Raw genomic sequence first — 11933 nt, 5'->3', positions numbered from 1 at the left:
TATAGGATTGAGAAACCCGCCACAGCAGTTATCAACTTCTCCTCCATTTTGCTTGGGAACTAATGTGGTCGGAACCAAAGTTTACAGGGCTGCTTTCTCTGGAATCATCTCGAGATGGACTTCTACGTTCCGATTGGTTGCCGCCGAACCGCGTCATAGCTCATTACCATAAAGTTGACCTGATTTCAACTCTCCTTGACGCCCTCAACGGCCAAGACGCGCCGCGCCTCGCCGCCGGCTCACGTTGAAAATGAATGACTTCCGGCCACTTTGACGCTCTCGACGGCGGCGGTCTGAACGCACAGTAAGCCGCGAGTAGCGTTTGAAGTGACGTCAACACCCTCTTCGACTGGTTGGCTAGAGGAGCTGTCAATCTAGAACTAGTGGACCAATGGTGACGCTAAATCCTGCCCTAATTACCATAAAACTCGAACTGCAGCATTTGGAAAAGCAAGCGCAGAACGTGGAAAAACAAGTGAGGGAAAAATAACGTATGCATAGAAAAAATGAAAATTTAATCAGAAAATATCAGAGAACACAAAAATCGAGTAAAATCAAGGAAAACATTATTTGTGTGCTATGTGGACAACTTTGTCTATGTATTAATGTTGTGCAATATAATTTAAAATGTGCTTAAAGTTCTGACTTGAAATTACTTATTAATAATTACTAGTTTGATTTACGCTTATTCTATTTTTAAATATGCCCGCATTACTTTAGGCGGGATTCTGATCCCATACAGTGGTTCTCAAACTTTTTAGTTGCATGGACTCCTATGTGTAGTGTCACTTGCGGCCCCCACATAAAGACTTCTAATATTAAAGATGCTCTGATGTCGAGCAGAGGTGGATTTTTTTTACAACCGCATCTGGTTAACTTTTAAATACTCCTCCTTGGGGATTCATTCAATTGTCATTCAACTTGATGAACATGATGCAAAGATATTGAACCTCCTACACTGCGAAGTTTTCTGAGATCTCCAATGATGTTGCCATGACGACGCAATGCATTTAAGGTGACATCATAGAAACTTGAAGTGTCTGATCACATTGGCAACAGGAAGTGGGTTACTTATAATGGACATGAAATTTTTTTTTTTAAATCATCCCAGGCACTTCAGCCTCATTTAGAGGAATGTGAAAGTGACTACTTTCATTCTATAAAGTAGGCGAGATAAAGAGCACCACATCACAAATCTGGATGATGCAGTGTATCTACTATACATAACATTGTTTTAGTGGTCCAGAGGTAGGTACTTGTACTGTGACTGAATTTGAATGGGATTTCTGATGCGCGATATCCTTGTGTTGCCATGGATATGCAAGTTTAGGGTAAAAAAGAAACACGAAGTGTCTGAACTAAAGCATATATTAAGTGACTTTGACCAAACGTGCCCAGCAGGAATCGCTTTCTGAACGCCACCATGTAGCAGTTCAGCACATGTGAAACCGCTCAAAACTCTGATCTGAATCATGTCGAACTACAGTAGAACTCATATCAAGAATCTTCAGGGATTTGATCATTTGCCCATAACACAAAACACAAGCCCACTATAAAACAAAGTCAGCTTTCATTTCATAAGTTCAGGATTACATTTTCACTATTTACAATAAAAAACACATGAACACACCCCAGCAATCAGGGTTTCACGAGAAGAACAATAATAGCTGTTGAAAATCAGCTCCGACAGACATCTGATCTCACAGCCTCTCCGTCATCAGTCCCAGTGTTCATTCTGACGCTCCGTTTGAATCCTTCACCTTTTTCTTCTTTTTCTTCTTTGCGCTTTCTGTGACCTGCGTAGCACACAAGCTCATTGATCATGAATCATGTTTGTGTGTCCTCGCTTTATCAGATGAGATCTAAGCCTAATCCAACACACTTCAGTTTGACAGCCGTGATCAGATGAATAACTCACCTCAGTGTCTTCCTCTGCTGGAGGCTCACTCGGCGTCTCCTCTGCCTGTTTCTCCTTCTTCACTTTCTTCTTTTTCTTTTCCTTCTTGACTGGCTGAGCAGCTGCATCATTGTCACTGCCGCTGTCGCCTCGCTTCCTCTGGAGAAACACAAGTTCACTTCATATCCGCACAAACACCACACGTGTGCTGTAGAAACAACTCACCTTTCCTCCAGCTTCAGTGTCCTGCAGGGCTTGTGCTGTGGGAGCGCTAGAAAACACCAGAGAGAAGCTTCTGGATTACACTAGCACAATCAACACCAGACTCAAACACTTCACTTATGTTCTCCAAAGTCACTTGAGACTCGGTCAGAACACTGGAGATGTTAGCTGCTGATGGACAGTAACACAAAACTTCTGTACCTGTAATCCACATAACTGTCCTTCCAGTTGGCTGGCGTGCTGTCGTTGGGTTTGCCGTGTTTGCTCAGAAGTCCTTTCTGAATCATCATCTTCTTCTGGCTCGCCTGAAACAACAGAAACACTTTCACATCACAACAACAGCGCAGGATCGAATCCATTTAAAAAATAACGAGCATGTGTGGGGGTCCTAACCTTCGGCCCGAGTCCCCATTTGCGTGGATAGGTATCTCGCTCCATGATGACCCTCTTGATCTTGGCGACGACACCGTGGTCACACGTGGAGATGACAGCTGTGGTCATGAGCGCGATCGCTGTGAAACACATCAGAGGTGTCAAGTGAAAGACAGACGTCATCTGCGCTTGCATCACCTCCATCACGAGTCCGCTTACCTGTACAGATGGCTTCTCCTTTGGTGGTTATGACCACAATGTCCTGATTCATCTCGATCCCATCTTCATATCGCAGGACGCCGGGTAACATGATCTTAGCACCGTAACATATTGCGTTCACCTGTGGAAGAAAGAAACTGCTCAATGCTTCTTGAAGTGTTTGATGATTCTTAAAGTCGGCATGAAACAAAAGCAGCGATTGTCTTTTCCGTATCGTGACTTATACCGGAGTGAAACTACAACTGAAATGAGGGTAAAAAAATGTAGGGCGGGACTTGATTTCATTCACTGACAACTGATTGGATCGTTAAAAGGTGTAAGATTTGAACGGCAGTTTGTGATCTGTCAGTCATTGCAGCCCCGCCCTCACGCCAGTTCTCCTGACCAGAAGTGAAGAGGTCGTTTCCAGAGGGGGAGGAGGATCAAAGACTACAAGCGCAAATGAATTTAAAAATAATGATGTGCACAGATAAGTCATTTATAATAAATACTTTGTGTAAAATGATTCGAATGATCATTTTTGATTTCATGCCGACTCAAGTAAAATGCTGTGATGAACACAGAATGCGTGTGTTTATTGTGTAAATGTACTTACAGCGCTGTCCTTCATGACGATTCTCTTGTAGGAGATGAGCAGTTTCTCCAGCGGGTAGATGACTCGTCTCAGATACGACTCATCTTTGTTGTGATCAAACTGCCACTGAGCGTCCAGCACATCGTGCATGCTCACCATGTTATCCTGACAACACACACACACGTGATATTTAGTTGTTTGGGGCAGTGACTCACAGATGCTACACATCAGATTTTTCATTTTAAGCTCCCAGATGAAGTAGAGGGTGAAATTTAAACTATCACAATTTATTCAGTTCTGGGCTTAGGTGCGGTCGATACTCACACCCAGAGGTCGCGTGAACCAAAAGTTCTCAGACAGATTTTTTTATACCAGTGACGGAAAAATCTAAAAGCCTTCCGTCATTTGGACATTACAATGAGGGCAGTTTTCAATGATTTCAGAAGTCAGTTTGCTTTGTGAAGCTTTTAATAAAAGCCAAGTTCAGACGCGCAGCTTTCCCTGTTTTGCGAGGTCCGTGTGGAGTCAGAGACTCGCAGTGCAAAGACAAGCGCCAGAATAAACAAACCTAAAGATGCAACACTAAAACTGTGCATCTAATGGAGAGAAAAGAGCGATGAAGACCTACAGTACAGACCCCATGAACACCAGTTTATAACACCAGTCATACTGTACTCTCATTGTTTGTGCATATATTCATACTTCATTGTTATACATGTTGTCTATCTTCCTTCTGTATACATATTTATTTATCTTCTGGCTATATCATATCTCATTATCAGAACTTAATCTGATATCTTTAGTACATTTTCATAACTTGCCTGTTTTAACTATGCTGAGCATTTAAATGAACTGAAATAAATAAATAAATAAAGGAAAGCAATCTAAGAAAAATGGGGTATAAGATATAGAACTCATTCCGTGAAATATTTTTGGCCATTCCGCCCACCTCTACAATGCATCAATCATTAAATGAGCTGAAAATATGAATGGCTTCCTCTCACAAACACAGGGTTCCACTTCAGAAGACATGAACCCATCAGAGTCATTCAAATGCTGTATTGGGTCGAATTTTCATGCATCATTGACGAGTCAGGATATTAAACAATTGTTCAGCTGTATGAAACAATTTTCACTTCAAGTTTCAATTAAACCTCAAAAAGTTGTACTTACAACCAAATTAGTTATTTAAAAAGGTTAAAAAAAACGAATCTTATTTGTATATGTTCAGTTTTGCTCACATTATTGTGATATGACCACATCATGAACATTGTATTGTTCCTCATGAGTGAGTGTAATCACTACACCTCTAGATGACATTTATAACAAGTTCACATGAAGACTCAAGGTTAAAGTTCATGGCATTAAACTGAGAAACGGACATTGAGCTGGATTTTTACAGCATCAAGATTAGACTCAGTTGTGTTCGGCTGAAGTTGATGAAGATGTCACATCACAAACACTTCATGAGTTCTTCACTCTCAGCCGTTTTCATGTGCCAAAGATTTATTACCAGAACCAGGAGAAAGCCCAGAACTGAACTCAACACTTTGACTCTTCAACAGATGTTTTCTGAACGCACCTTTTCTCCCATAACACCCGAACGGACACGTCGTAGCTCCTGCATCTGACCTCCGACCCCCAGCAGCAGACCCAGATGAACACACAGAGTTCTGATGTATGTGCCCGCTTCACAGCTCACCCAGAAAATACCTGCACACGACAACACAACGTTACACACAAACACGCCTCACAAACACACACTCGAGACGAAACCGAGCCATCAGTACAGGGTGATAGATGATGAGTCATCTCTGCACAACATGTGCTCGTGTCATCTACATCACATCATGTGGCCTCCACAGTTTACAGCTGCAGTGCTGCGCAGATCCATCAGCATAAGAGAAACTACAGCCCTACCAAATCTGTTGGAAGTTTTCTAGATTCTTTGTCAGGATTCTGGATTCTAACAGTAATATATTTGACCACATACACCCTTTTAAACTATATTAAAAACCTACAGTAGATACTTCGTAACATACATGAGGGAAATCTGTAAAAATAGGGTGTTAATAAACCAGTATCTTACCAGTACATTTTATGTTTTTAGGTCTACATTAATTTAAGCACGATTTTTGAAGGAAGTAATATTTTTACTAGCACGCTTACTTCAGTTTACTAAAGGAAATAATATACTCAGTGGTCGAATTATAAATAAATATAAGGGGGTGGTGTGGTAAAATGTTAGGACTGGACTTTTATTTTGACATGTCACCGCAAAGGATGTTTGACAGGAGCCTGATGCAGTTCACGCAACACCTTCACTCATAGACAAGCAGATAACATTTAAACCTCATCTAAATAATGTTCTTCATAGAACTGTTTGAATTTTGTAGATGTAGACTTTCTGGTTAAACATACTGCATTTGCCAGAATCTGTGCCATTCTACAGCCAGTTCCGTTTATAAGCCTTCCTTATTCCACCCACATTTCTCACATGGTGGAAATCCTCTTGCCCTAAGTTGATGTCATGCGCGGGTGGATCTGCGCAGCAGCGCATGTTTAAAGCAATACCTAGTCTTCTCTCTGGGTCGTATTGGATGAGTTTGCTGTCATATATTGTGCGCACTCGGAGCTGTCGCTTGACGGCGGCGATGAGAGGTGGTCTCTGAAACAGAGCTCCTGTTAAACACTCCAGACCCTGTAGAGACAGAGAAACACAGAGCGGGATGAAGATCTGATCCAGACTCACGCTGCCGTCTGTGCTCACGCGTGAGCGTGCGTTCAGACGTGTTCACTCTTCTTCGATGAATCTAAACCATCAAACCCAGCAGAGCTCTGAGATCATCAGCTGCAGTAGAACACTACAGCAGAGAACACAGGCCGCCGGTCCTGACGCTCAAAAAAAAAAAAAGAGCGAGAGAGAGACGGTCCAGAGACACTCAGAGAATGGATGAACATTTTCATCATATCACACACAGTAGCCAAAGGTCACAGATTAACTCTCAGGTTACCAGCTACCCACTTAAAAGGGATTTAAAAAATGATATTCGTTCATTTCTTCAACCTCACATCAAACCTGGACGAATTTTCTTCATCAGAACACAAAAAAGAACACTGAAGAATGTTTGATATTCAAACAACATTGAATTCCATTGTATGAACACAAAACCACAGACATTTCTCTAAATATCTTCTGTTGTGTTCCACTGAAGAAAGACTCGCATACAGATTTACAAGCACATGAGAGAGAAGAAACGAGGTGAACTGCCCCTTTAAGAACAGCCTGTAGTCATGTGACCAATGTGCGCCCGGCTACTGAAGAAGAGAACTCACCCGGGCGAGCTGGTGCTCGTTCTCTAGCGCACTGTGCAGCCGTACGATTCCCACATACTCTTTGCCTGCAAGACACGGCAGAAGAGGAATGAGAGGAGGCCACTGGGGTTTACTGGGAGGAAAAGCAAAAGCATGGCTGCGGACGTACCTGCGCTCTGCTGCGATTTCACCAGACGCGTGGCCCGCTCCACACACACGATCAGACAACCCGTCACTTTAGGATCCAGCGTCCCGCTGTGACCCGTCTTCTCGACACGCAGAATTCTCTTGATCCAGGCCACAACCTCGTGTGACGAAGGGTTAGCGGGCTTGTCCAGATTAATGAAACCGGTCCTGAGCACACAAAACACAAACTCAATGAAGAGAACAACAGCTGGACGTGTACTCCACTGATGATATTGAGCTGAAGCCATCAGTACAGGGTGATAGATGATGAGTCATCTCTGCACAACATGTGCTCGTGTCATCTACATCACATCATGTGGCCACACACGCGCGCGCACACACACACACACACGTTACCTGACGTAATCGTGTATGTTTCTCTTGAGCGGATTGGAGCCGTGTGGCAGAGGAGTGTAGTGAGCCGTCCTGATGTTCAGCTTATCAAAGTTCTGCAGAGATCAAAGCGCTTCATGAATAAACACAAACACAAGAGCTGAACAGACGAGACGTTTGCGTGCGTGAGATCAGAAGTGTGCGATCATCTTTGGGTTTGGGAGGATCTGAACCCTGACATCAGCTCATCCGGCCCAGCAGAACACCGAGACAGAAGAACAGACGGCTGGGACCCACGGGCCAGAACGGACCGCAGGAGGACAGAAGAGACCCCAGACACTCAGAGAATGGATAAACACGTTCATCACGAGACACACGCACATTCTTCATCATCATCAGAACACACACACATACACGTGTACCTTCAACAGTAACGGCCATTGAGATGTGTCCAAACTGGCCACCCGAGACTCGGGTTTGATGAGAAAATCACCGCTCTCCTGAATTTCCTGAAAGCAACAATTCAATCACTTCAATGGACAAGATTCACAACTCCAGGAATTTATTGAGTGTCAAAAATACACATCAATTTAGCCACATTTAAACAACACACATTTTGGAAATACTACACAAAATCACAATTTATTGCAGCAATGTTTCAGTTCAAGTGTATAACATCTAATCGCTGCTTCTAATCTCAAAGTAGGGCTGTGCCGATAAACGATATCATATCGAATCACTAGGGATGTAACGATTCACCGTGAGCTGGTTGAAAATCGGTTATAATGAGTGACGATTCAAATAGGTTGAGGCTTGAACTGAATCGCAATACATTTTTTGAACAGCAGGGGCCGCTATTTTCACTGCAAACCTAAACGTGGATGCTGATATTTCTTAAATGCAAAAAATTCCAAGAAAAGCTCAGACAGTATTAGTTTGTTTATATTAGAGACTTTTTCTATTATTAATTTGTTATAACATTGCAGTTTACTTTTGTTATTTGAAATAAAACATTATTTTATTATGCAAAGAAACGTAAAGCATTTAAGAAATAATGCAAGGGAAGTTGTTCATTTCTAATTTGTTTCAACTCATTTTTTAAAAATAAATCGTGAGTAAACCGTGAATAAATCGCATCATGAGATCAGAATCGTGAATCGCATCGTGAGCTGAGTGAATCGTTACATCCCTACGAATCACGATAGAATGCATTTCAAAAACGATAATAAGCTATTGGCATTTTGACTCGATATGGATTCATCTCACAGTCTAACAGAACGCAGAAATAAACGCAACAACAGTCAGTCAGCGTGCAGCTTTTATCATGCGCGTCAAAGTACAAAGTCCATTTCATACTGCACTTGGCAAAGAAAACTCGACATGAGGAGGAAAACATGACTGGAAGCGGAAACAAAGGTGAAACTAACCTCGAGTTGTCATCACGCGGTTTATCAAGTGTCTTATTTTTTTCCGCAATCGCCGGTTAAACTAAAAAAAATTGAGGCGCAATTGCAAGCGAGTTACTTCGAAACTCAAGCACAAACGTTTTTATATCCATCGTTAACATATCTGCTAACATGAGCTGGTGCTTATGAAACAAACCAGCGCTGCCCTGTACAGATCAGAGATGTAATGAAGTGAGTTTGTGTGCACATTTAATTATTGAACCTTGTATGTTAGATGCTTGCATGATTAAAGAAATGTACTACAGTTTATGTGAGATGTCTTTAAGGTTCATTGAATACATTGAATGAATCCCACTACTCGAGCAAGACATTATTGCAGCGTTACATATGTGCGCAGGTGCTGAGCCAATAGCATTCGATTGTACCAGTAACGGAGCCCTTTCATTGGTTGAATGTACTGAATGAACACTCCCTTTACTTAACGAGTCAATGGAGTCAAAATGAGACTGAATGAACTGGTACATGTTGTTCATGGTCTAATATCCTCTGTGTTGCAACAGTGCATTCATTTAATTGAATTTTAACTGGATAAAGGTTAACTTTTGTTAATAAACTGTATTTAAAATAGATTATTTTAAATACAGTTTTTTAATTAAATATATATCGAAATAAATATCGTTATCGATCAATATAGAAAAAAACTATCGAGTTTACTTTTTTGCCATATCGCCCAGCCCTACCTCAACGTCTATGAAGAATTCATCAAACTGTGATCATATATTGAGGGTCTTAAATACTACAATGTAAATGAATGTTCAGAAAACTATGTAACAAATAATATATATACATACACACACAAACACATTGTGACTGAACAAAGACATTCACCCCAACTTCTTCATCTGAAACTTTCTTCGTCTTCTTTCTCTTCTCTTTCTTGGCTGAACCAACTGAGGGAAGACCAAAGAAAAACACGCTTTTATTATCATTTATATGCATGCAGAAACACACACGCACACACATCAGTGCAGTAAACGAGAGTTTAAAACAGATTCGAGCACGTGGCGCGCGGGGGTCAGCACGTGGCCTCTGAAATCTTACATGAAACCCCTGCACATTCAGATCACATCACTTAACGTTATTTGAACATTTTTACGAAATAACACCACTAAATAATGCAACAAACTGATGCAGGACCACGTGAATATCCCACAAAAACCGTAGATCAGGTATCAGGTTTCAACGTCACTGTAACTCAAAGGTACAAACACGCGCTGTTTTTTTTATTTCAAACATTGAAAGTTTACATACTTCCATCAAATATGAAACAAACAATTTTCCGTAATATCTGCTTACACTTATTTTCTTACTTGAGTACGACTGCAAAGACATTTTTTTTTAAAACGCTACCATTGACTTCTAATACGAACATCACTGAAGAATTCAAACACATTAGAGGAAAAAAGACCGCATTTAGTACATTGTGATTACATTTAACACGTCTGAAATGATCTTACTGTCCATGTCCGCCATCTTCACCGCGCGCTCCTGAAGACACCAACACGTGTGACGGAAGGCGCATGCGCATTTTATCACGCGTCGCAGTCTCAAACCTCAAGTATCGCGATACTCCGGAGGAACGTTCTTTACAGAATAAAGGCACAAATGTACAGACAAAATAATATAATATAACACGCACAATTACTGCAGCATTGACATAAAGGGCACACAGCAAAATCTCCTACATCTAATGTCATATTATAATTATAACTATAATAATTTATCATCATCACTTTTATTTCAGATTCGAAACACATTACAAACAAATACATAAAGAACATAAATACACAAAAAACACTCAATTGCAGTATTAATCAAGGTGTAAGCACAATTGCTTTTGCATATTTCATAAGAATTTTTCAGATGGTCATGATGGACTAAAAATGCACGTGTAACCGATTCACAACAGGGCATTTATAGAATTACACGTGGCTAAAGTCAAAGTAACAATTATACATGCAACCCCATAGAACTGTCGACATGTACACATCGATCTGAATGCATTTTTAGGAAATGTTCTGTGTCTCTTATTTTTACCGATTTATGCCGTCCTACCGCGACTATTTTCGGCTAGGGACACGCGACGTCGCAGTCGGACTTGCTGGGAACAGATAGATCGCGTTCGCGTTTTTTATCGCATTTTTCTTGGGCCAACTGAGTTTAAAAGTGAGAAATGTTCTAAAACGTGGATTAGACAAACAACCATGTCAAGTGTGTAAGAAAGAATGTAGATCTTTTCTTTGACAAACGAATGCTTAAACATACTAGAACCATCCCATTAAAAGTTTCCAGTTCATCCCAAAAATCAGAGAAATTTTGTGAAAATTCTGTAACTCATTTCCAGAAAACACAGAGCATATTTTTCTTTCGTTCCTGGACAAAGTGCAATAATTGTGGTTAAATTTCGTTTATATAAAGTTAAATATGTAAACTGTGAAAAGGGAGGTCAAATGTTTTTTTATTAATAAATTACTATTGTTAGCTATAAAAATGTTATTCCCAAATGTATTTTTTTTAAATCACCCAGTTTATAGTATTTAAGAATTATTTGGGACAATATTCAAAAATGCTGTCAAAAGCAAATAATAAAAAACTGGAATTTTGTTAAGAGTTATTCGATAATCTAAATTTTTTTTCTTGTTTTGTGTTTATTCATATGAATTGGATCTTTTTTTGTCTTTGTTGTTTGCTTTAACCCAAACTGTGAGTAACACAAACTGTTAAACCAAAAGTGCTCACTGGACCGACGGCTATAATGCCTAGAGCCTGGATCGCCAGTAGCGCCATCTTCAAACCCGAAACCACATGCATCTCGCGCTGTGCACTTAGCCCTGACCTGTTGTGAGTCTCGTCCTGGTCCCTGCAGTATCTTTGAGGTTGTCTACAGTCCTTCTGAAACCACCGTCACATCTGCTCCCGTGTCAACTTTAAATAGCGCCTCAGAATCCTTCCCTTTTAGTTTTATCAGCCATGGGGCATCATTTTGCTCTGAACTGACAGTGAATTTCATAGCGCAGATTCCGTGTATCCCTCTCGGCGAAAGGGCTCTCCCTGTCCTCCTATGCGGCTGTCCGTGCGAACTTCTGACACCATGTTGTATTATGATGGCTATACGTCGATATTTGTATGCAGGAGTCAGCCAGCAGACAGACGTGTTAACATGCGTTTTCTTATTTCCCCCTTCTCCACATGGGGGCAGTATTTAACCATCCTCACATCACTGCATCGCTGCCAGAAATTGCATTGAGAGTCATACTTTGCATTTTTCTACCTTTGTAACTCATTCTTCCTCATGGACTATACATGTCTCCTCCCTCAAAGTTTCGTCCTATAAAAGGCAAACAATAGC

The 11933-nt window shown here is 40.9% G+C and overlaps 2 protein-coding genes and 3 non-coding genes across 6 annotated transcripts in view; all 5 read right to left on the bottom strand.

The window, feature by feature from the left end:
* LOC130570556 (H/ACA ribonucleoprotein complex subunit DKC1-like) overlaps positions 1-1474 on the bottom strand; it is a 7442-nt gene extending 5968 nt beyond the window's left edge. The window contains exon 1 of the mRNA XM_057360909.1: positions 1391-1474. Within this exon, the coding sequence (XP_057216892.1) occupies positions 1391-1474 (84 nt within the window). The remainder of the gene's footprint in view (positions 1-1390) is intronic.
* A 77-nt stretch (positions 1475-1551) lies between these two features.
* Positions 1552-10110, bottom strand: dkc1 (dyskeratosis congenita 1, dyskerin). Of its 2 annotated transcripts, XM_057361171.1 has the most exons (15): positions 10042-10110; positions 9413-9474; positions 7541-7627; positions 7143-7234; positions 6769-6953; positions 6621-6685; positions 5859-5985; positions 4867-4997; positions 3306-3449; positions 2711-2831; positions 2513-2631; positions 2321-2424; positions 2123-2168; positions 1919-2056; positions 1552-1796 (listed from the first exon to the last, which is right to left on the bottom strand). In XM_057361171.1, the coding sequence occupies exons 1-15, from the start codon at positions 10055-10057 to the stop codon at positions 1731-1733; spliced, it is 1503 nt and encodes a 500-aa protein (XP_057217154.1). In that variant the 5' UTR covers positions 10058-10110; the 3' UTR covers positions 1552-1730. The 2 variants fall into 2 exon arrangements, with proteins under 2 accessions (XP_057217154.1, XP_057217155.1); XM_057361172.1 differs by lacking the exon at positions 10042-10110 and having other exon boundaries at positions 9376-9474.
* On the bottom strand, positions 4705-4840 carry LOC130570807 (small nucleolar RNA SNORA36 family). The gene has a single exon (XR_008965006.1). It is a non-coding gene; the product is annotated as a small nucleolar RNA SNORA36 family (small nucleolar RNA).
* LOC130570798 (small nucleolar RNA SNORD83) lies at positions 5063-5141 on the bottom strand. The gene has a single exon (XR_008964997.1). It is a non-coding gene; the product is annotated as a small nucleolar RNA SNORD83 (small nucleolar RNA).
* On the bottom strand, positions 7028-7106 carry LOC130570797 (small nucleolar RNA SNORD83). Its single transcript, XR_008964996.1, has one exon. It is a non-coding gene; the product is annotated as a small nucleolar RNA SNORD83 (small nucleolar RNA).
* Positions 10111-11933: the final 1823 nt, after the last annotated feature.

The sequence above is a fragment of the Triplophysa rosa genome, linkage group LG19, assembly GCF_024868665.1.
Source record: "Triplophysa rosa linkage group LG19, Trosa_1v2, whole genome shotgun sequence".
Taxonomy (NCBI): domain Eukaryota; kingdom Metazoa; phylum Chordata; class Actinopteri; order Cypriniformes; family Nemacheilidae; genus Triplophysa; species Triplophysa rosa.
The sequence above is the reverse complement of the archived record's forward strand: the minus strand, read 5'-3'. Positions and strand labels throughout refer to the sequence as shown.